At 41.3% G+C, this 23,456-nt stretch overlaps 1 protein-coding gene across 2 annotated transcripts in view; it reads left to right on the top strand.

Annotated features, from left to right (window-relative positions):
• Positions 1-23,456, top strand: part of Slc31a1 (solute carrier family 31 member 1) — a 31,632-nt gene that overhangs the window by 4,938 nt on the left and 3,238 nt on the right. The window contains exons 1-4 of one of the 2 annotated variants that reach the window (XM_029476024.1): positions 10,554-10,653; positions 20,330-20,516; positions 20,897-20,969; positions 22,769-22,937. In XM_029476024.1, coding sequence (XP_029331884.1) covers positions 20,370-20,516; positions 20,897-20,969; positions 22,769-22,937 — 389 coding nt within the window. In that variant the 5' untranslated portion in view covers positions 10,554-10,653; positions 20,330-20,369. Of the gene's footprint in view, positions 1-10,553; positions 10,654-20,329; positions 20,517-20,896; positions 20,970-22,768; positions 22,938-23,456 lie in introns of those variants that run through there. The other variant, XM_021159449.1, reaches the window with a different exon arrangement.

The raw sequence follows: 23,456 nt of genomic DNA on the forward strand, positions 1-23,456 counted from the left end.
ATGTGGTTCTCAGAGATGAACAGACTACCCACAAGTCTCGCTGCCTGTTTTTGCAGTTTTGTCGGAACACAACCCGGCTCATTTATTTACATTATCTGTGGCTACCTTACAGTGGTTCCTCATTCTGGGAAAAAAAGGTCTGACACCTGGCCGTCCAAGAGGAACCCTTACTCCTGGAAAGAGATTTAAACTTGTTAGACACAGTTTTTGTTTATTATAGAAGACACAATAATGTCGAGACCATACCTTGACTATCACTGCTTTCAGGCCCTCTACTGAATCTGCCTTCTCTTCAGAATCCTGAAGGCAGATTCTGTGTGTGTAGGCAGGGAGGGGGCTGTAACTGGATTTTTTTTCCCTTTTCCCAGTGTGGCCACATGGAATAAATCTCTTCTTTGTCAGTTAAATTGTTTAGGAATTCTTTAAGATTCTTTTCTGACTGTTTGAGGTAATATACACAGAGAATTAAAAAATAATATTTAAAAGCAACCCAAAGCCATATTTATTAGAGTCCAAGGTGACAAGTTTCCAGTTAGATCAGCATGAAATGATTTATACTCTACATGACACGATTAATATTTTTGGCTGGTTGGTTTGATTTTCAGACAGGGTCTCAGTGTGTGTCCCCGGCTATCCTGGAGCTATGCCGACCAGGCTTGCCTCCAAGTCACAGAGGTCCACCTGCCTCTGCCTTTCTAGTGCTGGGATTAGATGCAAGACATGATTAACATTTTAAAAATCTGGTTAGTTTAGGAGTCTGTAAAGGAAAAGTTTGCCTTTCTTGGGTAGGTAGCCTCTTTTTTCCTAGTAATCCTAGAACATGGGGTCATACAGATTGGTTGAGGTGAGGTAAGGCATGGTAAACACTACTTAGTGCAATGATAGTAATCTTAAAAGCTTCGATCCATTTCTTTTTGGATTGTAATCTCAATTTCGAGTTGAGCAAAACAAAGATTCCAGACTGTAAATAAACTGAAATGAGTTGTGAAGGTAATAATTAAGTATGAGAAGTCTCTGATCCTTAGCTGGAATGGTGGCCTGTAATCCCAGCACTGTGGAGAGGAGGAATTCAAGATCAGAGAGGGCAAGTAGATAACAAGGTTGCGGCCAGCCTCTGTGTGCGTGCGAGCGTGTGTGTGTGTGTGTGTGTGTGTGTGTGTGTGTGTGTGTGTCTTGTGTCTTGAATGTTTCTGCTCTTCAGGTCATTCTTTTGCCCTCTTGTTTCTAACTTTCTAAGTTGAAATGTTTATAGTGACAAGATTTTAACTGATGTCAAGTAAATCACCCAGAAAACTCAGCCTTTTAAATTTGCCAGGCAAGCTTGACTGGGCAGGGAGTAGGGCAATAGGACGTTGGGTTCTCATGCCTATACTCCCACATTCAGCTCTTAGCACAAAAAAGCCATCTTTAAAACAGTTCTCCTATTCTTTTTAACTAGGTATGAAGTCTTATACTTACTACATTACAGTATTAAGTACACACACACACCTTATAGTAGTACTGAGAAGAAAATGCTTTTGAAGTCCCATGGCTTTGAGGTGTATCATTTTATGATTTAGGTAACATCCCTACACAGAGGAGGGGCCCATCCTTAGGAATGCAAACCCTGCCGAGAAGGAAGGGGTTGAGAAGGGTCCACCCTGCCTCTTTTCCTTTACACAATGGCCCCAGGGTTTTGTACACAACCTGCTTTTGTAGGCTGAGGACATTATGCAATGCAGCATGAGATGGAAGCTTGCCTCTCAAAAGTAAACTTGGAAAAATGGCTTGAGAGCAAAACATTAGCAGCACATTAATAATGGACCTTTTCTAGCCTTGCTGAGCCCTTCCGATTGGTTCTTGGTAAAGAACTATTTGGATCGATCTAATTTTCAAGCAGTTCAGAGCAGTAGAATGCAGCCATTTGGTTTCTTTTGGCTTCTGAAATAAAAGGGGAAGGCTGTTAACTATGTACCCGTAGTCTCTTAGCTGTTTCTGCTTTTTAGAGGTCTCACCATGTAGACCAGGCTGACCTGGAACTCACAGATTCACCTGCCTCTGCCTCCCACGCATTGCAGCTAAGATCGGAACCAGCATCCAGGAGCAATTTTTTGTTTTCAGTTGTTCTCTTACTGCACTTTGATAATGTCATCTTTTGTTAATTAGTGGTTTGATGGAACACCAGTTCTTATTATATATTTAATTGCAGTTTTCTACTGAATAAAAAGCAAAAAGCACAATTCAACTGTTTTCTAATTTCTGTTTCATACCATATACTAGGCACATTCATTGAAATCCTCTGTAACTAAAGAACAGATTAAACAATGAAAGACCTTGGGTTGTAGCAAGTACAGTCTGCCTTTGACTACAGCAAGCAAGTAGTTGAAGAAATGCTTTGCCCCTGCATGTATCTGAGTAGCTAGTATTCTTTAAATCAAATGACCAAAAGCTATATACTTTGGGAAGAGGAAACAGGAAAATCAGGAATTTAGGGTTGTCCTCAGCTACACAGTAAGTTCAAGGCCAGCCTAAGCTATTTATTTATTTTTGTATGCAGGTGTGGGTATGGGCATGCATATGTGTAGAGATCAAAGTACAACTTTGTTGAGTCAGTTCTTTCCTTTCACCTTTATTGGGTTTTGGGAATCGAACTCAGGTCTCAGTTCTTTCCTTTCACCTTTATTGGGTTTTGGGAATCGAACTCAGGTCTCCAGGTTTGCTCAACAAATGCTTTACCCACTGAGCCATCTCACTGGTGTTTTGTCTTGTTTTGTTTTGCTTAATGTCATATAGCTAATATGTGGCAATCTTCAGTCTGTGAAGCATAATGCAGTCTTGGCTCCACTCTGATCCTATATGTAAACCATTCTGAAATCTTTACATAAATAATACTTGAAATAGTTCTAATTACGGGACTGAAACCACACCCAGACTGCAGTGGAGCAGTAAGAGAAGGAAGAAAGCGGTCACGTCGTGCTTGCTTGGTTCCGGGATGTGGCTTAACCACAACAAAAGGTAGCAGAGACTTGGAGTACAGTGTCCAGGAGATCCACTCCCCAGTGGACTTGAGACCTTCTGCCATTGCATAACTAAAGAACCTTTCAGTTTGTTTGTCGTATCGAATTTGAGTTGTGTATGGGGAACAGACAAATAAAGACTTTCTAAAGCCCTTTGCGAAGAATGTATTTCTATACCTGATCTCCTCTGTGTGGAAAGGTGAGAGTGGGCCAAAGGAAAGAGCCTCTGTAGTCCTTACTGCCAAAGCAGGATACGTGGGCTCAGAAACCCCTCCTGCTTAGCCACCTCCCAGCCAATCATCTGGAGACATGGAGGGCAGACCTTAGACTCCCTTCACAGAAGCAAATGTAAAGTTGGCTAGGAAGGATGTTAATGTCATTCTCTAATAGCGTGTGCCTTGGTTTCCCCGTGTGGAAAATAAAGGAATTGGGCTGATCATTTAATTTTTCAAGTTGTAAACGTGTGTATATACTTTTCCCTTTAAAATATGTTTATAAACCATCGTATGCTGTGCTCTGCTCCTCCTCCCAAGCTCACACTATGTCTGGAGGGTCATCCTATAAAGGTGTGCAGACATTCCTTACTCTTAAATGGCGGTAGAGTATTCCGTGTCCTGGAAATATGATAGCTAATTTAATCACTGAACACTTGGGTTGTACTTTCAGTGTTTTGGTGTTTCAGACAGTCCTATAGTGCATACCTTTGTACATACAATAGTTTACATATTTGCCTGTAGGATAAATATTTTGAGCTGTTTAGAGGTGTCAGGGAATATATGCAGGAAAGACTGACTAATGGTTTGTAGGGTTTTAATCACCAGTGCTCAATGAAAGAAAGGGAAAACTGTTTGAAACCCGTTAGCCTCTATTATTTAGAGACCAGGTCTTCAATGGGGACCTTGTATAGGTCATTTTGTCAGCCATGAAAGGACAAACGCTGCCATCTATTCTGCCATCCTCAGCAGCCCAAGAAATTCTCTGAAACATATAGCAACATTAAAGGAACTTTAATATAGGCTCAAATACAAAGATTAAGAGAAAGACAGACAGATGTACTTAAGCTTCCCAAATGGAGGGAGGGAAAGCAAGGTGGACCCAAGTACGGGTGTGGGCTTCCCCAAGAGAGTATGTAACCAACTGTCTAGATTAGCCCTATCTCATTTTAGCGATTCAGTCTTTAAAAAAGTTGCTTAGAACCTTGTTTTCTTTTCTCTCTTGATAAGTGAGGTGGCTCTGCAGAGGCCTTGAACAGACTTAGGAGCTGATAAAGAAGAACTAGGAGCCACTAGTATTGCACAAGGGGATTGTTTAGCACATGTCCCTTTCCTGTAAGTGGGATTTCTGCAGAGAATCACAACTAGGACTGTGTCACAGTCGTAGATATTTTCTAATCCTTTTCAATATGACATTCCCTAAGAACTCATTTACAAGGTGACTATATTCTAAACTTAGAAAAACGAACCATGTCCCAGGCATACTTACCTTACTTACATATAGAAACATTCACTCTTTACATCAATGCATGGAGGGACGGAGACTATAAATAGCACTATGCCGATGTTTTTTACCTTCTTCTCAGATGTTGTAATAATTATGGGATAACTTTGTTGTAATGTGTGGCTGGTAACTGTCTGAAGTGTGTGACACCTTCACAGCTGTGTCTTTGAGTTGAGAGACCATAAAGCAGGTCAGAAGTGTCAGCCAATAACAACTTTTTCTTCATAATAATAATAATAATATATTTTTTTAAATTTTGAGTCAAGGTCTCTTGTGACTAGGCTGGCCTCAAATTCCTTAAGTAGGTGAAGGACAGCCTTGAGCTTTTGATCCTCTTGCCTCCACCTCTGGGGTCTTAGGAGTAGAGGCACGTATGTCACCACGTCCAGTTTCTTCCCCCATACTTCCTTAAGCCTAACCTTCTCTTCCCTCCTTTCTCACCCCTTCATTCAGCTGCTCAGTCGCCAAGGCATTTCTGAAATTTGCTGTGTGCTTTTGCAGCTTTAAGCCAGAGCCTCCTGTCATTTCTCTGTAGATTTTCTGTGGCCCCTGGGGCAGAGGGTACCAAATCAAGTAATCCAGCTTGCTGCCCTTCCAGGTTCCTGCCTGTCCTTTTCTCTGTACAGCTTTGTTGCCTTTCAACTCCTCGTCTCTGTATATTCCAGAGAAAAGACTAAAGACCTTGAGCAGCTACCTTGAGCTCTGTGTGAGTGTGTGTATGTCACAGTCATGCATGCAAATGCCTTTCTGGTTTCCAGTGTCACTCTTGGTTGAAAATTTGGAACATTGTTTTGTTGCTGTGGAGGGAAGCACACACAGTGGGCACAGCATATGGAGTATATGGAACACGTACCCTTTCACTCCCATAAAGCTCACTTTTTGAAACCATAAAACTCTAAATAAGGAGATAACTTTGGCTTTGGTTTCATTTTTGTTTGTTTGGGGGTGTTTGGTTTGGTTTGGTTTGGGTTTTTGTTGTTATTGTGGTTTTGGTTGTTGTGGTTGTTGTTGTTTTGAGATAGATTCTCTCTATTATGTAGCTCAGACTGACCTGGAACTAAGTATGTAGACCAGGCTGGCCTAAAACTCACAGAGTTCCTAAATGCTGAGATTAAAGGTGTACACCATCACATCTGTCAACAGTGAACTCTTACAGTCACCAAGACATACAATACAGTAAGAAGATACAATTTGATTCGAATTGACTTTTTGAATTTTAGAATAAAATTCACATGTTGACCAGTCTCTAAGCATTCATAGTCTTTCTGTGGGATGGCTCCAATGAACTCTGAGGGGCAAGCACCAACCAGGCCAACTGTGAACCAAGAACTACCACTCCTAGAAAGTAGAGGACAGGATTGTAAACTAGCACGTGGCTTCCCTGGGTACTCCTACTAAAGGCTCTCAGTCTGCCAGGGAAAGTTGCTGTTGGATGATTGAAGGCCCACAGGCCACATTTTCCCGATGAGGTAATCTGTCAGAGGCTCAGAAACCTTGCAGAAAACTGTATGAAAAGTTTCCTTGTTATGACTTCAACAATATCATCTTGTACCTCTGACCTATCCCTGTTCCTAAACTTGAATGTAGAAAAGATAAAACGAACAAGAATACTGTATTATCTATGTATATACACTGTAGTATAATCACATTCCATCTCAAGATGGCATTTTGAACTTTCATCTTTCCCTTTCCAAAATCCTATGAAATTACCACAAATATATAGACAGACAGATATATTTAAATAATGTTTTAAAGATTTTATTTATTTTATGTGTATGAATGAATACACTGTAGCTGTCTTCAGACACACCAGAAGAGGACATCAGATCCCTTTACAGATGGTTGTGAGCCACCATGTGGTTGCTGGGATATGAACTCAGGACCTCTGGAAGAGCACTCAGTGCTCTTAGCCACTGAGCCATCTCTCTAGCCTGATAGATATTTAAAGATAGGTAATTATGCTGGAAGGTGGTGGCAGCCTTTAATCCCAGCAGAGGCAGGTAGATCTCTGTGAGTTTTAGACAGCCTGGTCTTCAGAATGAGTCCTAGTAGAGCCAGAGCTACTGTCTGGAAAAAGAAAAAAAAAAAAAATTATAAGAAAAAAAAAGCATCTTCTGTTGTCAGAAAGCAAGCAGAAGTGGTAACGTTGAAACATTGTAGGGAAAATAAGGTGCAGCAGGGAACTAGGAAAATGACTGAGCATGAGATAGACATGGGCGAAGGGTAGGTATCCCTGCCTCTGAAAGGTTGAGGATCACACTCCTGAAACCCCAGCTGAGGAGGATGGAGACTGGAAAGAAGGGTGGCCCTGGAATTTGTAACTGTCATTGTAGAGTAGCAGCTTAGGAAGGGTGAAGTACTTCACACTTTTAATTCCAGTCGATCTCTGAGAGTTCAAATCCATCCTGGTCTACATAGTGATTTCCAGGCTTGCAGGTTAGCAGCCAGGCAGATAGGCCTGCCTGAGTGTTACCTGATAGCATTCTTAGCCCTTCAGTTGGTAACAAATAGGATTTTGTGAAGTAAATACAAAGGTTTTCATCTGTTTATCAGGGTGTTAGTTCTGATTACTGAGCTGGCAAGAATAGCTCTTTGAGAGGTCAAGACAACCCAAAAGAAACCCTAATTAAGCTATGGGGTCAGCGGTATCCCAGACTCTTCATTATTTTTTAATTTTTAGCTGTCAGTCAGCCTCTACAGACACCGTCTTTCCAGGAATTCTCTGAGAACCAGTTTTATCTCCAGAGCTCACATTGGTGGAGGAAGAGAACTACTTCCTTCTACTCCAACCTCTGGAGTCCTGGGACTAAAGACCTACGGACAGATAGTAGCTAAATAAATGTAACTTGTAAGAGGGTTGTTTGGTTTGGTTTGGTTTTTTTGTTTGGTTTGGTTTCGTCTTTATTATTTCTAAGACAGGGTTCTTAACTCAGAGATCTGCTTGCCTAAGTGCTGGGATTAAAGGCATGTGCCATCACCACCTCCTCCCAGCCTTTTTTAAAGAAGAAATAGTTTGGGAGGGTTAGGGGGCAGGGTTGGGGGCAAGATTTGTCATTACTTGCTTTTGAGACTGTTTCTTCCTTTGTCCCTCTGGCTGACCTCTAACTCTCAGAGGTCCTCCTGCTCGTGCCTCCCAGCGCTGAGGATTAAGGGATGCACCATGACACCTGACAATGTAAGGATTCTGAATGTTCCTGGAGGACTTACTGGATTTGGGCACTGTGCTTGAATGTTTACATCCACTTTGTCTTGATGCAGATGCTGTTGCCTCTTCTCTGTTTTACTTATTTATTTTGATTGTCTGAGGCAGTGTCTCACTCAGTGTTTAGCCCAGGCTATCCATGTAGCCCTCCTGGTCAGCCTTATGGATGCAGGCTGGAATTACAGCCATGACCCACCACACCCAGCTTTGTCACCCCTATTAGTGGGAATTAGCCTCTTCTCTTATGCTGCTACCACAGTGGAGTCTTGATAATATCTCTTACAGCAATCCTCTGAGATAAATTACTCTATTTTCCCTGTCTAGCTAAGGCACAAAGCTAGTACGTAATTTGCCCTTGGGCACACAGCCAGTAAGTACCACCTCACCATCCTACCCACTGGAAAGTGAATACAGGTCACTTACAAATTTGCAGAATTGCCATAACTAAAAGGGAAAAGTGTCTCTTTCCTGTGCATAGCTTCCTTGTTTTTAAAACCGGAAAGGCAAAACTCCAGAAAGTATGCAATTTGGGGCCAGCAAAGGATGGTTTAGGGTAGAAGCACGTGGCAGCAGGTTTCTTTGCCTGCTGAACTATCTCACAGGCCCATCTCAAGAGTAGCTCAATGTATTATACTTGTCTCACAACCACAGAACAGAGACTGAATGGAGTTAGAGATTACTGTGACCTGTCATTTGGATGCTAGAAAGAACAGCCAGTGCTCTTAACCGTTGAACCATCTCTCCACCCCTTGCTTCTTTTGGTTGGTTGGTTGGTTGGTTGGTTTTTAAGACAAGGTTTCACTAGGTAGACTTGGTAGACCTTGAACTTACCATGTAGCCCAAGATAGCCTGCACCTCATAATCCTGCCTCCTTAACTCCCTGGGTTTATACTCAGCAATGTTACTGGTAATTCTGATCCAAGTAGTCTTTGGACTTTGAGAAGCACCTGAGTTAGGAAGGAAGTGATTAGCATTTATTATTTATTGTGTATGTTATTAGGGTAGCAGTTGCTTTCATGTATACATTTACTTTGATTTTTATGATGTTGTGATGTTATTATCCCAGTTTTATGTGTTCGTATATGAGTTCCTGTCTGAGTTCCAGTGTTGAGCACCTGGTCAGCAGCCCATCTCTGGAGGCAGTCTCCACTTTGGCGAAATGCCTCTCAGAGGAGATGCTTATCTAAGAGTGAACTGCCAAGTGCGGATGATCTGTGTGTATGATAAGTAAGTGCTAGAGCCTGGGAAAGATCGGAATGTTGAAAGCTTATCAACTCTGAGGCATTCAGAAAGGCAAATGTGTGTTTGCTTTATGGAAACTGCTGTCCACATCTGAACTTTTAAACTAAATAGGTTCTAAAGATAAATTATTCTGTCCTTTGACTAAGAGAACTATAAAAGGTTAAATTGCTCAATGTATAAGGAAAATAATCAGGGCTAGAACTAAAATTTCTAATTGTAATTATCATAAAGGTTCAGGTGGAATTATGTAGAGAAGTGTGAAGTCTATGAGTGGGAATTATTTTCTAGTTGTGTGAGAGAGGCTAAGGATGCTATTAAACATCCTGTAACATGTGACAGTTTGTAATAAAGGATTGTCTAGCTTAAAATGTCAGTGATACTGAGACTAAGAAGTGTTTTACACAAAATAATTCTGCACGGTGAGGTTGGAACAAGCATCCAACTTGTGAACTCAGTCTCCCATGTTGTCCGTTGTCTTTAAAGCAGGATATTAAAAACTGAAGCTCCCTACTGCTAGCCACTGATACTGTTGGGGGAGGTGCAAGTGAAGCCTGAGGTCTGTGTTACTGTAGAGAGCATTTTGGTGTAACAGTTATGAGGTCCAGTGAGAAATTATTAAGCACTTGCTGTTTTTATATTCTGCTGCGTGTTCTTCCTGGAACTTAGTCTACCTGCGTTTTATTTGTTTGCTTGACTGGCTGGCTGGCTGGCTGACAAGTATCAGATTTGAATGGTTTATCCAAGTGCTTTGAATTTAGCACAACTTCTGAACATGGTACTTACTGCAGTCCTAAAGACCATGGACTGTTTAAAGAATTATTCCAGGAGCCAGAAATGAACAGAGCCAGAATTTGAATGCTGTATAACTCCATGCTTGTGTCTCTCCCGGCTTGCTACTTGTGAAGAACGAACTCCCAGTTACCCTTCAGATACAATGTATAGACAGACTCCTGACTGATAAACTCTTAAGTCCTTTAACTGATACTTTTTAACTCTTTCCCCAAGAGCAAGGTCTGAACAAAGGAACAGCCACTTCAATCTTAACCTCTTCTCTCCCTGACTGTGTTGTTGACCTTGGATGCCCTGGGTGCTTCTCTTGCCTCGGTGGGACACTTTCCTGCCCATATACCAAGCTCTAATAATATAGCAGTTCTTAAATGCCACCTCTGTAAAGGGTCATCATGTTGTCTTCCTTCCTGCCCCATTCTGTCCAGTTTTGTTCCTTCCTGGGTCTTCCATTTACAGATGTTTTCCCCTTCATCCACTTATCATAAATTGTGTACCTACACATATTTATTTGCTTCTATAGTTAATGAGGGTTTCTCCCTTAGGGGAGCTCCCCAAAAGCAAATAGCTTGTCATTTTTATCTAATTCCATGTAAATGGATATTAGAATCTACATGGTTTTATAAGAATTAATAAATACTTTTGCTTTGTGCAGAGGGGAAGACTTTTATGTAGCATAGGCTAGCCTAAACTAGCCTAAACTCACTGTGTACTGAAGATAATTTGAACTTCTGGTCCTCTGTTCTTACATCCTAAACACTAGGAATACAGACATGCACCACCATGCCCTGTTTATGCGGTGCTGCTGGGGATGGAGCCCAGGGTTTCCTACATGCTGGCAAGCCCTCAACCAAATGGGTGAGCTTCATACACAGCTCAACAGATCCCTTTGAAAGACTGCTGGTAGAATGTTCTTCCAGAGGCTGAAAGGTAGGAATTAGGAAGTTTCTTGTCCTCAAGGAACTTAGGGAATATATGTGATATTTCCATCTTGTATGTTAAGAACTATTGGTTAAATTTTTCATAAGTAGCAAAGTCCAAAAAAAGAGATTTCTTTAGTTAGAAATACAAGACAACCCTCATCAAAGGGATACTCTAGTTCTACAGAGTGAACTAGAGTGCACACTCAACAGAAGTTATGGGCTCTGATTTATTCTTAGTTTGGGTGCTGTGTGTGTTCTGCATGATAAGTGTAAATAGGAACAGGATTTGGACCTATGGAGATATGGGGGGAAAGGAGTTTCAAGAGGGCATAGTCGGAAAAAAAAAAGTTTCAAAGTGCTAAAATCATTCAGAAAAGCTAAGATCTGTCTTAGTGAAACACGCCCATGTAGAGAGAATTAGAATGGGGAGAGGGGAGGGAGGGAGGGAGGGAGGGAGGGAGGGAGATTCCCATGTGAAGAGGGTTACACTGAGATATGAAGAGAGTGAGACAGACACAGACGGAACAAAGAGTCAGGTAAAATCAGTGTACCATGAGGGAAATAGTTCCTCATACTGCAGCCTAGAAAGCAGTTCACAGCTTGAGAAACACCTGGACTTGAGATACTAGTTTAACCTGGGCTGCTGGTTCTTAGACCAACACCATCACCATCAAATAGCACGATTCGGATCACTGTGGAGCATCTTCTTTCTGTATTTGGCTTGGCTGGAAGAGTTTGCTTATATTTCTGGAATGGAGCAATACATGACATGTCCCCACAGGTGTTGAAGCAGTTACTAAAAATTACTACATTTACAGATTGGTCCATGCTGTAACTTTTCTAAGGTTTTTCCAGTTTATTTGTTTCTTTGGGGTCCTACTTTCTTGAAACCAGGCTTCTTTCCTTAGCCTCTCATAATAATAATAAGAATAACAACTATTGTTATTATTATGTCCAAAGGTGGCAACAGTGGTTTGAAATATTTGTGGTTGTGAGAAGGAATTTTGGAGTAATGCCTCCAGTCAACTGTTTCTTCTGCCTTATCTCTACACCATTCTGTTAGCACGCAGACAGAAATAAGCACAGGTGGAAAAGGTCATGAAGCTGGGCAGTGGTGGCACACGCCTTTAATCCCAGCACTTGGGAGGCAGAGACAGGCAGATTTCTGAGTTCCAGGACAGCCAGAGAGCTATACAGAGAAACCCTGTCTCAAAAAACCAAAAAAAAAAAAAAAAAAAAAAAAGAAGAAGAAGAAGAAGAAGAAGAAAAGAAAAGAAAAGAAAAGAAAAGAAAAGAAAAGAAAAGAAAAGAAAAGAAAAGAAAAGAAAAGAAAAGATCATGAAGACAGTTTAGGGATTTGTTGCCACCTAGCCCCAGTTAGACTTACAGGAAAAGGTTCATGTTTTACAGATGTGTAGTAGTCTGAGAAGTAGATACTGGAAGCTAGGGAGGACTTGTTTCACAAAGACATTGGAAGGGTGGACATTTGAGGCTGGAGCACAGGAGTGATTGATGTAGGCACAAAAGTGGCAACAGAGCTGTCAATAATGAAACCCCCAAGGCCAGCCAGAAGGTCCCGTCACTTCCAGAGACTGAGCTGGGTGGAAAAATCTATGGTTCCTGGCCGAAGGCCTCACTCTTTAGTACAGGAGAGTATATGAGTAGGCCACTGAGGCCCTCTGCACCTCGCTTCTTCCAGGCGTTTTGTTTTGTTTTGTTTTGTTTTGTTTTGTTTTCTGAGACAGGGCTTCTCTGTGTTACAGAGCCCTGACTATCCTGGACTCCGCTTTATAGACCAGACTGGTCTAGAACTCAAAAAGATCTGCCTGTCTCCACATCCTGAGTGTTGGGAGGCATGCATGCACCACCATGCCCAGCCCCAGAAAAGATTTTTCAACATGCTGTTTGTTTCAGGTTCTATGCAATTATTTATTTATTAAATGTACAGAGGAAATGTACTTTAAATTGATCTAACCTGACAGTTCTTGAATTTCCTCTGTTGTACATTTGTGTGTTGTTTGTCAAGGTGTAGGGCCTTCAAGGCTCAGTTCCTAGGATCTGGGCTGGCATTTCAGTCCACTTGAACTTTTTTTTCTTTAAAGATTTGTTTATTATATTTATATGAGTATACCATAGCTGTTTTTAGACATACCATAAGAGGGCATCAGATCCTATTACAGATGGTTGTAAGCCACCATGTGGTTGTTGGGAATTGAACTCGGGGCCTTTGGAAGAACAGTCAGTGCTCTTAATGGCTAAGCTATCTTTCCAGCCCCCACTTGAACTTTTAGAAACAAGTAAGAATTTTATTATCAGCCTCTCTCCTCACATTTGTCAGTCAAAATAACCATTTTTTTAAAGCCATCTATCTAAAAGGCAAACCAGTTAGGCCAGAAATATAAATATTCAAATTTGTATGTCAACATGTAGACTTCTGTGAAATAAATAGTTGAAGTGAGATTAATTCATCCAACTCTTTTTTTTTTTATTTTTTTGTTTTTGGGGGTTTTTTGGTTGTTGTTGTTTGTTTGCTTGTTCTTTGTTTTTTGTTTTTCTAGACAGGGTTTCTCTGTATAGCCCTGGCTGTCCTGGAACTCACTTTGTAGCCCAGGCTAGCCTGGAACTCAAAAAATCCGCCTGCCTCTAATTCATCCAACTCTTAAAAGCTTACCTTGCAGGCTGGAGAATGTAGTTCCGTGATAAGAGTTCACACAAGCTTTGGGTTCAGTCCCACCACCACCACAATAATAATAATAATAATGATGACTAGTCCTACCTGAAAGGCCCCCTTTCCTATATTTACTTGGGTCTGTAGGACATGGAAAGGTAAATAAATAAAGTGGGGTGATCCCTGACATAAGTCAATAGTGAGGATGATAGAGGCAGTCTGTTCGACTAGATACAAGCAAAAATGTTGAGTGAAGTTTTAGTTTTGGGTAGGGCTCCACTAATAACATACTGTCTTATTTTTATAGTTAAGGAAAATAGAGCTCTAAAGTACAAAACAATTTTCACAGTAAAGTAATTATCATGTCTCATGTTTAAACTAGTTATGGCTTCTTTTCTCACCTTTGTTTTGTTGCTTATGTGGTAGTTCTTCTATTCATTCATGTTTGAACCCAAGAGACACAAGTGATGTAGGGACTGGACAATGGGCGTTAGCACCATTTGACATTAGCATGCTTTCTCTGATAAATGGTGGCCCTTAGTCGCTATGCAGGGCCTCATGCAGTTAGGCCCCCAGCATCTGTCTTGCCCCAACAGGTTTCCTATTCATGCTTGTTCAGTCTGAACAGCTTAATAAGGTGGAGTGATGTGGGCTGATGAAACTCATGACACGAGAAGGTGACCTTCAACTAATAGCTGGAAACAGAGTGCTTTTTGTCTTTTTCTGATTACAATCAGATCACAGGTTTGCTCTCTGCTATGGACAGAATTAGATTTGGAGTCTCAGGGCAGCTGAATTACTGTCCTGCTGAATATATATTCCTAGCCAAGAGCCTCCAGGAGGAAGAGCCACTAATTGATAGCTGCTGTTTTATGATTTTAAAAACTTGTCAATCCATGCAGCATTTCTTGTTTGCCTAGATTATTGGCCACTCTCATAAACGAAAGCTCTTAAGTCTAATTGTTTGAAGTAGTTTTCCCCTTTATGTGTCTGGTGGTTGGTTCCTTTTGATGCAGCCTGGGAGCCTAATGTATGAGTAATTCAACGGCAAGAATTCTGCTGCTGCCTGAATGTGTACAATGGGCCAGCCTGGTCCCCACCCCCCTTCCCCCAAAAGTGCTTTCGGGGACTGCAGGAACTATCTGAAGTAATGCTTACTGTGACATCTGGTGAAGAAAGAAAAACTAACATAATGAGAGTGATCGCTGAAAGTCTTCAGAGAGTCACTAAATCAGTTGTTAGCCCAACCTAACCAGTGCTGTGAAGAGAAGCAGGTGAGAATTTATAGATGATTCCTTTTTGAGCAAAATGTTAGAGAGTCAAACTGAAGCATTGTTTCACTTGGACTTTTGGGGCGGGGGTGGGGGGAAGCTCACTATGTAGCCCTGGCTATGCCTCCCAAGTGCTGGGATTAAAGGCAGAAACATCAGGACCAGCTCATTGGGAAACTTAGAATGTATAAAGCTTGAGGAAGGGGTGTATGTGTGAAGGTGGGGAGATTGATTTTCATAAAGCCATCAAGAAATGTTGAAGTTTAGCCATAGGGAAGCTGCCTATAGTCATCCTCAGAGGCGGACTGTGAGAGAGTAGATCAGTCCTTCACACGAGGAAGTTTTGAAAGTTACTTGACACAGAGTCTGGCCAGTACGAAGACTATCTACTCGCCTGATACAGGTCATTAAAAGGTAGTATCAGTGCAGCCGAACTGCTTACTTGGTCATATGGACATAGTCCATAGCATGAGTCCCTGTTTATTGTGCTTTAATATGTTTGACCTTGAGTTTCTCCTTTTTTTTTTTTTCCAAAAGCAGGAAAGCGGATTGTCTGGTTTGTGTTTGTACCAATGTAAAAGGAAACTTAACCCTTATAGTTTTAAGAATAAAAGCCTTCTTAATCCCCCTTATCACCAAAGTTGGGAAAGACCTAGGCAGTCTCTAGAAGTCCAAGACTCTAGATTATATCTGCCTGGGCTCGAAGGAGGGCCTGCCTACCAGACTGACTACTTCCTTATTGCCTTTTGTGGGTCTATTCCATCATCCTCAGGGAGTATTTCTCCTCCTTTGGTTACGTAATACCAGGGAAATAAAAGAATGTGAAGCTTAGAGCTCACCTGCTAGAAATACAGTGAGTGCTGAGACTCACAGGACACCAGGACTTAGCTTTCTTGCTGATGTCCTGGCTTCTGTCCACAAATTCATTTTTATTTTGCTAGAGATTCTAGGACTTCCAAAGTCTAGCTTTCTAAGTATTTTGTTTTCCTTGACTTGGTTTAGCTTTTTGAGACTGGGTCTCCTTATGTAGCTCAGGCTGTCCTGAAACTTGTAACCTGCTTCCCATGTGCTGAGCTTGCAGGTCTGTACCATGACCTGCCTCAGCCTGCCTCAAGTGGGTCTCTTAGGTAAGAGGGGAGGGGAGACTGCTTTTTCTGGTAGTTCTTAGGGGTAGACTGAACTCATTATAATAGAAAGAAAGCTGTTTGTGTGAATACACATGCTTAGGTGCAGGAAAGGACAACACAGAAAGAACAGCAGGCTCCCCAACGTTCAGTGCAGTTTTCTCCACCTGATGGGATCTGTCAAGGGCAGAACCAAGTCACCTCTAAAGATAAGATGCTCATGAGGAGCTGAGTAGAAAGCAGATGTCTTAGCTGTTGTATGGGCTAGGTTCCTTAAAATCTGCATGGTTTTGTTTTGGTTTTATGAGTTCTTAGACTGTTTTGTATTTCCATTAAAAATACAAGTTGTCTACACTAGGCTTAGGAACTTCCACATGCCTGCCGTTAAGTTCTTTCACTGCATTTTTTCAAATCAAAGGGGATTTTCTAATTAGGGTCCCACTTGAATTCTATTAAAGGAACACTAGCTTAATCTGATTGGGCAACAATGTAAATAAAAGTACAATATCTCTGCTCTCTCTATCTACTTATAAGAAGCCCAGTAATATAACAATATTGCAAATGGGTTTTTATCAGATTGGAGGTTAAGAGTCAAGGGTTTTGTTTGTTTTTCAGTTCTATCTATGTTTTGTTAGTTCTTCTTTATAAATAATGTGTGACCCTGACGAAATGACCGCAGATAAGGGGCAAAGGGACAGTTGAGTTTTACTGTGAATTGCCATATACCCATAAAGTGTCCAAACATAAACCCATTGAATAATTGCTTTATTGCAGAGATTTTAAGTTCCGCCTCTTACTCATCACTGCTCAATCCACTAATTACTTTTTAACGGAGAACTCAATTCCATAAAATGTACACCGGCTACTTTGTGGACCTTGAATCGGGTTCTTAGAAAGAGGTTGTAAGGGTGGAGTTAGATACAGAAAATAGTTCTTAGAGAGCAAGTTGCCATGAAGTTTGAGAAGCAAGAATAAGTCAAACAGAACAGCTCTGGGTTACTATGAGGTTGAACCATTCAGATTGTGAACTAAGCCAGTCTGATGGGCCTTTGGGTTCTGACTAATTCATTATTCTGTCAGTATCCATTTTTGTTCTAGAATGAACTAAGTTTGTGTCAACTTAAAGCTATCACTGGAAAACCAACCAACAATACTAATTTTCCTTCTATGAATAGAATTTCTGTTGTACAGGGAATGGGTTAAGTATGTTTGAGGTGTGTGTGTGTGTGTGTGTGTGTGTGTGTGTGTCCAATTTGATTGATTGATAGATAATAGAGTGTCTGTCGGTTATCCAGACACGTGGCACATCACTGAAAAGCTAAATTGGCAGAAAAAAATATAAACTAGCATTTAGCATTTACTTATTATGATCTAAAATTTGAGAGGATTAAAGAGATAGCTCAGTGGTTAAAATCACTGGCTGCTCTTGCAGAGGACCCAAGTTTGATTCCCAGTACCCACACAGTAGCTCATAACCATCTATCATTAGCTCCTCTTCCAGAGGATCTGATGCTCTCTCTGACCTTTGCTGTGACCAGACACACACTTAGTGAACAGACATGTACACAAGGCAAAAAATTCGTACAATGAAAGTAAATAAAGATACAAAATTAAATAGACAGGTAGAGAGAGAGAGAGAGAGAGAGAGATAAGTAAATTGCCATGCTGCTGATTGGTCACAGGGCCTTGTGCTGGGCAAGTGCTCAGCCACTGAGCTATAACTCCAGCCCTTATTTACTATGTTTTCATAAATAATTTCTAAGTTCTTCCCATTATGCATTAATATTATATATTGTATAATTTATATAAATTTGGTTTGACATAATTCTGTTGGATCTTTCTTTCCTAATCTCAGACTCAGAGCCCTCACACATACTAAGCAAATGATATATCACTGAGCTACCACCCTCAGAGTAAACTTAGTGAACACAAGGACTTCAAGGTGCAGTTTGAGCTACACTGTTGATTTCTGCCGATCTGTATCTCCCTATTCAGACACCACTGGGTAAGCCTTAAAGAAGGTTCCCATTACAGAAGTCCATTGTCCACACAAGAAAAACAAGCAGATTGTCTTCCTGCTCTCTTCCCTGGTGTGTTTGAATGTAGAATGCACCCCACACACACAATGCTGCAGAGCAGGTGCATAGTTGAAAGCTTCTCTTAACCTTTGAACGTATGAATGTATGAATTCCTGGGCCACTGGGCTGTCTGAAGAGGTTTTGATCGTTTACCATTGAATAGATCTCTCTAGTTGGAGCATGGCTCTTAAACAAAAGAAAACCTCCAGGTTTTCAACTATTATTACTAAAAGCACTGTTGGCAGAGTTTGAAGAAATCAAGGGTACATATGGGGCTCAAGTAGCTTGTATTGCTGTTCCTGCTTTTAAAGACTACGTCATGAGGTGTATGCTCAACTTCCCCAACTCTTTCGTCTCTAAGGAAAGACTGTCTGGTTCATTTCTTTATCTCCCTCAGCCTCATAGAAATAATAGCACCCAATAAAATGTTCACTGCCTCTCCATGGCCTGGATTCCTGTTGATAACATGGAATGAAATTGTCTTTATCGCTTCCAGCCTTATACTGGAAGAAAATAAAATTTGTAACTTCTGTTTGTGAGCCTTTATTAGTCATTCTGGATCCTTTTATCTTGATGCCGTTTCATTTATCTGGTTCAGAATCATAAGTCATGACCAATAATCCCACCATTCCTTTTTAAAGGAAAATTGCTGATTGCTGACCCATGACTTGTGGACTCACTATTCTATTTTGTTACTTGGTGTTTATTATAAAATTTTCATGAACAAAGCCACTTACTATCATAACAATGGTGTTAAGGGGACAAGATACATTGTCAACTCTATAATGATAAGTGGGGTCTAGCATGACCATTACTGGAGTTGAAAGTGGAACTTGCCTGTGTGACAGAACTGTGCCTGTTTTGTAAGCCTGCTGACAGAGTCCTGGGTAGGAATTGAGAGGGGAGGCTGCACCTTTGTGCTCTGGAGTTGGACACGTGGCTTCCTGGGTGTGAAAGCGCTGGCTGAGGAGCATCTCCGTACAGCTCAGCAATGTCATGCTGCCCTGCCTCTCCTCCAGAGTGCTGCTTCCATCACGAGATTATCCTGTTCACCTCACTGCTTCTCTCCTTATCGGCTACTTTGCTTTACCTGCTGTGGATTGCTGGTACTTAGCTCCGACTTTGGCCCTTGCTAGGAGCTTGATTGATGAGTAATCAAAAGCATACACAGACTCGAGTCCATGGATACCTAATTGGAATTGTTTTACTGTTTTGAGACAAGGTCTCACAGTGTCGCCTACAATTGCCTCAAACTCAGAATCTGTCTCCCTCAAACTCCTGAGTGCTATGGTTACAGGTGTACCCACCATGCCCTGTTCCTATTTTGAATTTCTTACATACTGGAGTTGTGGGACACATAAAGAGATTCAGGAGGTAGACAGATGGTTCAGAGGTTAAGCAAACTTGTTAGTTGGCTCAGAGGTTAAACAAACTTGCTGGTTGGCTCAGAGGTTAAACAAACTTGCTGGTTTTGCAGAAGGCCCAGGCTCCATTCTCAGCACTCTGCATGGTGGCTCACATGTATCTGTAACTTCAGTTCCAGGGGATTCAGCATCCTCTTTTGGCCTCCATGGGCACTGCACACAAATTCATACATGCAGGCAGAATACTCACTCATACACATACAATAAATAAAATTTAGAAAAAAAAAAAAAAAAAACAGGCTTTTAGTGGAGGTGAGGGACACACCTGAGAGGCTGAGTTTGAGGCTAGCCTGGTCTATAGAGCAAGTTCCAGGTCAGCCAGGGCTACACAGAAAAACCTTGTCTTGAAAAACCAAAAAAAGAAAGACAGATTTTATGAAAATCTCCCTCTGTGCATATGTCCCAACTCCCCAGTCCCCAGCCTCCACAGCAACCATGGGAGTTACTGCCCCTTGACCCATTTAGACCTCTGTAGAAAAGCATTAATGTGATGCAAAGATACAAGGCTGAATATGCACTGTCCAAACCTAATTTAATATATTCATCCAATTTATACCTTGTTTTTCATGTTCTTAACTCTAATGTCCTGATGCGGCTAAAACTGTCTCTGAGGTCTGGGCACACTCTTTGCCTAAGGCAGCGACAGACCTTTCTCCAGACCTAAATGAGCTCTAAGTTGATTGTCCTCTAAGCCTAAGTGGAGTCTGACCATCCCGGTTAAACACAGACCACCCCAATTAGAAGACTTATCTGAAGTCTTGGCTTTTTATCTACTGCTGTTTATGATTAAACAGCCTTAGAGCAATTGCATTTTGTTAGTGGCTTATCTTTATACATTATTACAAATTATCTATTTCCTGCCATCTGAAAGGGCTGGTTTTTTCTACCTTAAATTAAACACACATTTAATCTGTGTCTTAGAGGAGTAACTCTACAGAGTAAGGAACGAGATCTCAAGCCTTCAGGACAAGCCCTTGGTCCTTCTTCTCAAGGTGATTCTTAGTGCAAGTTGCTGTGCGTCTAGGAGAGCTTTTGTTCATTGAGGCAAAATTCTGTGTAGACAAAGTATTTATCAAGAAAATTGTATATTATTAATATATAATTGTTTTTCTTGAAAGACTTTTCCAGTGAATCTCATCTTTTTCTGGAAAACTGGCAATGAACCATATGGGGATGAACCATATGGAGATGCACCACCATATGGGGATGAACCACACGGACGACAACATTACCGTGCCACCTCACCACCACCCGACCACGTCAGCCTCCCACTCCCACGGTGGAGGGAACAGCATGATGATGATGGTAAGGGTCACACACACCACACACACCACACACACCACACTCAGGGAGTCTGGGGACTTACCAGTGTTCATGTGGCAGGCTTGTTAAGGAGTGACACTAAAACCAACATTTTCTACAATCCTTTCTTCCCTAATCCTTTTGAAATTCACCTTTTCCTGAATTAAATCCTAGTGTTTGGTTTGTGTTACGTGTAGAAAAGAAAGACATGAGATTGGGGGCGGAGGGGCGAGGGGATGCACTCTTAGTGCCAAGGTGGTAAAGCCTCCCACTGCTTCGAGTACTTCTAATCCTGAGGTTACCTTTAACTGTCCGCAGTCTCTTAGGTCATTCCCATTAGGGTCGTCAGCCTTCTCTAACTGACTTGTTTGCTTTTCTGGCAGCCTATGACCTTCTCCTTTGACTTTAAGAATATGAATCTATTGTTTTCCGGTTTGGTAATCAATACACCTGGAGGTGAGTAACCAGCAGATAACCTTCGAAGATGACCCTGTCATGAGAGATGATGATGATGTAGATTTAGAAACCTGGCACCTCTCTGTCCCGTCACTGGGTCTGTATGGTTGTGCTACATAACATCACAATTCCTCGACCCTAGGCAGAAGAGGCAACACATTTTTGTTCCTCCAGTGAGCTTCCTTTATGTATATGCTTTGGAGCACTAGTATATAATTAAAATGCCAGATAAAGATCTTTTTCAATCCTTTTCTTGTTTGCTTAGCTTGTTTGCTAAGTTGCTTGATCCTAGGCCTAAGACTATATAATTAAAATGCCAGATAAAAATCTTTTTTCTTTTTTTTTTGGGGGGGGTTGGTCTTTTTGTTGTTGTTGGGTTTTTGTTTTTGTTTGGTTTTGGGGGGGGTTGGGTTTTTTTTTTGGGGGGGGGGTCTAAGATAGGGTTTCTCTGTGTAGCCCTGGATGGCCTAGAACTCACTCTGTAGACCAGGCTAGCTTTGAACTCAGAAATCCGCCTGCCTCTGTCTTCCAAGTGCTGGGATTAAAGGTGTGTGCCACCACTGCCAGGCTCCAGATAAAGATCTTTTTCACTCCTTTTCTTGTTTGTTAAATTACTGATCCTAGGCCTAAGACTATAAGCATATTCAAATATCACAATATAACCCAAGGTTAAAAACTGTTGATCTTGCCAAGTATAGGAGCACACACCTTTAATCCCAGCAGCTGAGAGGCAGAGGCAGGAAGATCTTTGTGAGTTCAAGGTCAGCTCATAGAGTTCAGGCATAGATGCTGCCTCCAAAAACAATAGTGTTAATCTCATAACTACCTGTTTACAGATAAACCTAACCCTCATGTAGTAGAAATGTTGTGCCCTGAATCACACAGTTAGTATCTCATAGCTAAAACAAGGACCATACTTTCTAGAACTCTAAACCAGTGCTCTCTCTGCTGCATCAAATGATGGTTTCCATATCCCTGATGCTTGGCATATCATGGAGCCTTACTTCCTTTTAAGGTAGCTGTCATTTATCTTTCTGTCTATATAGATTGGTATCTATCATAGATTGGTATACTTTACATTTAAACTGCAGTTGCATAAGTTTAATAGGCACCTAAACTGCATTATTATTTCCAAACTTATTTTGGAAATAAACCAGTTTGCTTTTGGGAGAGGAAGAGAAAGCATTAGTCCTTTTAGTGTATCATATAAATACACTATAAATACATTTATCTTATCAATGCTTAGCTATATATGCATAATCCCTTAAAATGCCTATTCAAAATATAGAGGCAGCACTTGTAAAAGCAGGTTGTTTTAGCTGATGTGATAGTGTGCACCTTTAATCCCATTGCTCAGGAGGCTGAGGAAAATCTCCAGGAGGTCAAGATCAACCTGGGCTACACAACAAAGCCCTGTTAAACAATAAAACAACAGTTGGCTGTTCCTTCTTTCAGTATTCTGTATATAATCAGAAAGTATGATCGTGAGCAGAGGCAGAGACTGTTGTTAATGGCTCAGCTCCATTGAGTGGGTAGACACACAACCACGCAGTTTATTCACAATCTGAGCCTGATGCTTTTTCTGTTTGGTTTGGTTTGAGTTATACCTTGCCATGTAGCACAAGCTAATTGTGTACTTGTCATTTTATGCCCCAGCCTCCCAAGCACTGGAATCATAGGCCAGTGCCAGTGTGACCAACAGTATGCTCACTAAGTTTTCACTGTACCGTTAACCTCTTCCTTCTTTTCTCTCTTCCTCCCCTCCCCTCACCTTTCCCATCCTGTCCTTTTTTCCTCAGAAATGGCTGGAGCCTTCGTGGCAGTGTTTTTACTAGCAATGTTTTATGAAGGACTCAAGATAGCACGAGAGGGTCTGCTTCGAAAGTCTCAAGTCAGCATTCGCTACAATTCCATGCCTGTCCCAGGACCAAATGGAACCATCCTAATGGAGACACACAAAACCGTTGGGTAAGAAGATGCAACAGATCCAAAGGGAAATTCTAGAGAGCTCTTAGTAATGTAGTAAGGCAGGTCTTCTTTCTTCCGGAGTTGGTGATTCTAACTTTTAAGTTCCAGGTTGTGGGTTATGGTATTTGGGCTCCTGCAAAAGCACATACACGTTTGTTCTATGTTGTAAGTGTCACTCTGAAAGAAGTTTAACAGTATCTGGTTTTTAAAAGATTTGCTATGTAGTAATGGGCATTTTAAGACTTCATAGTTAAGATATAAAAGAATGGCAGAATGCGATTGATTCCTTCCTGTCGAGTTAAATCTAATCAGATATGATGGATGCCAGTAGTCCCAGCACTTGGAGAAGGCTGGAGGATCAGAATTCAAGGCTATCCTTGGCTACACAGTGAATTTGAGACCAGCTTGGGCTCATGAGACCCTGTCTCAAGGAAAAATCAAAAATTCTTTACAGATGTGTGCATGTGGGCGTCAGTTTCCAGGATAGCCGTGCTGCAGTCCAGTTAGGCTGCTCTCCTG

The sequence above is a fragment of the Mus caroli genome, chromosome 4, assembly GCF_900094665.2.
Source record: "Mus caroli chromosome 4, CAROLI_EIJ_v1.1, whole genome shotgun sequence".
Classification (NCBI taxonomy): domain Eukaryota; kingdom Metazoa; phylum Chordata; class Mammalia; order Rodentia; family Muridae; genus Mus; species Mus caroli.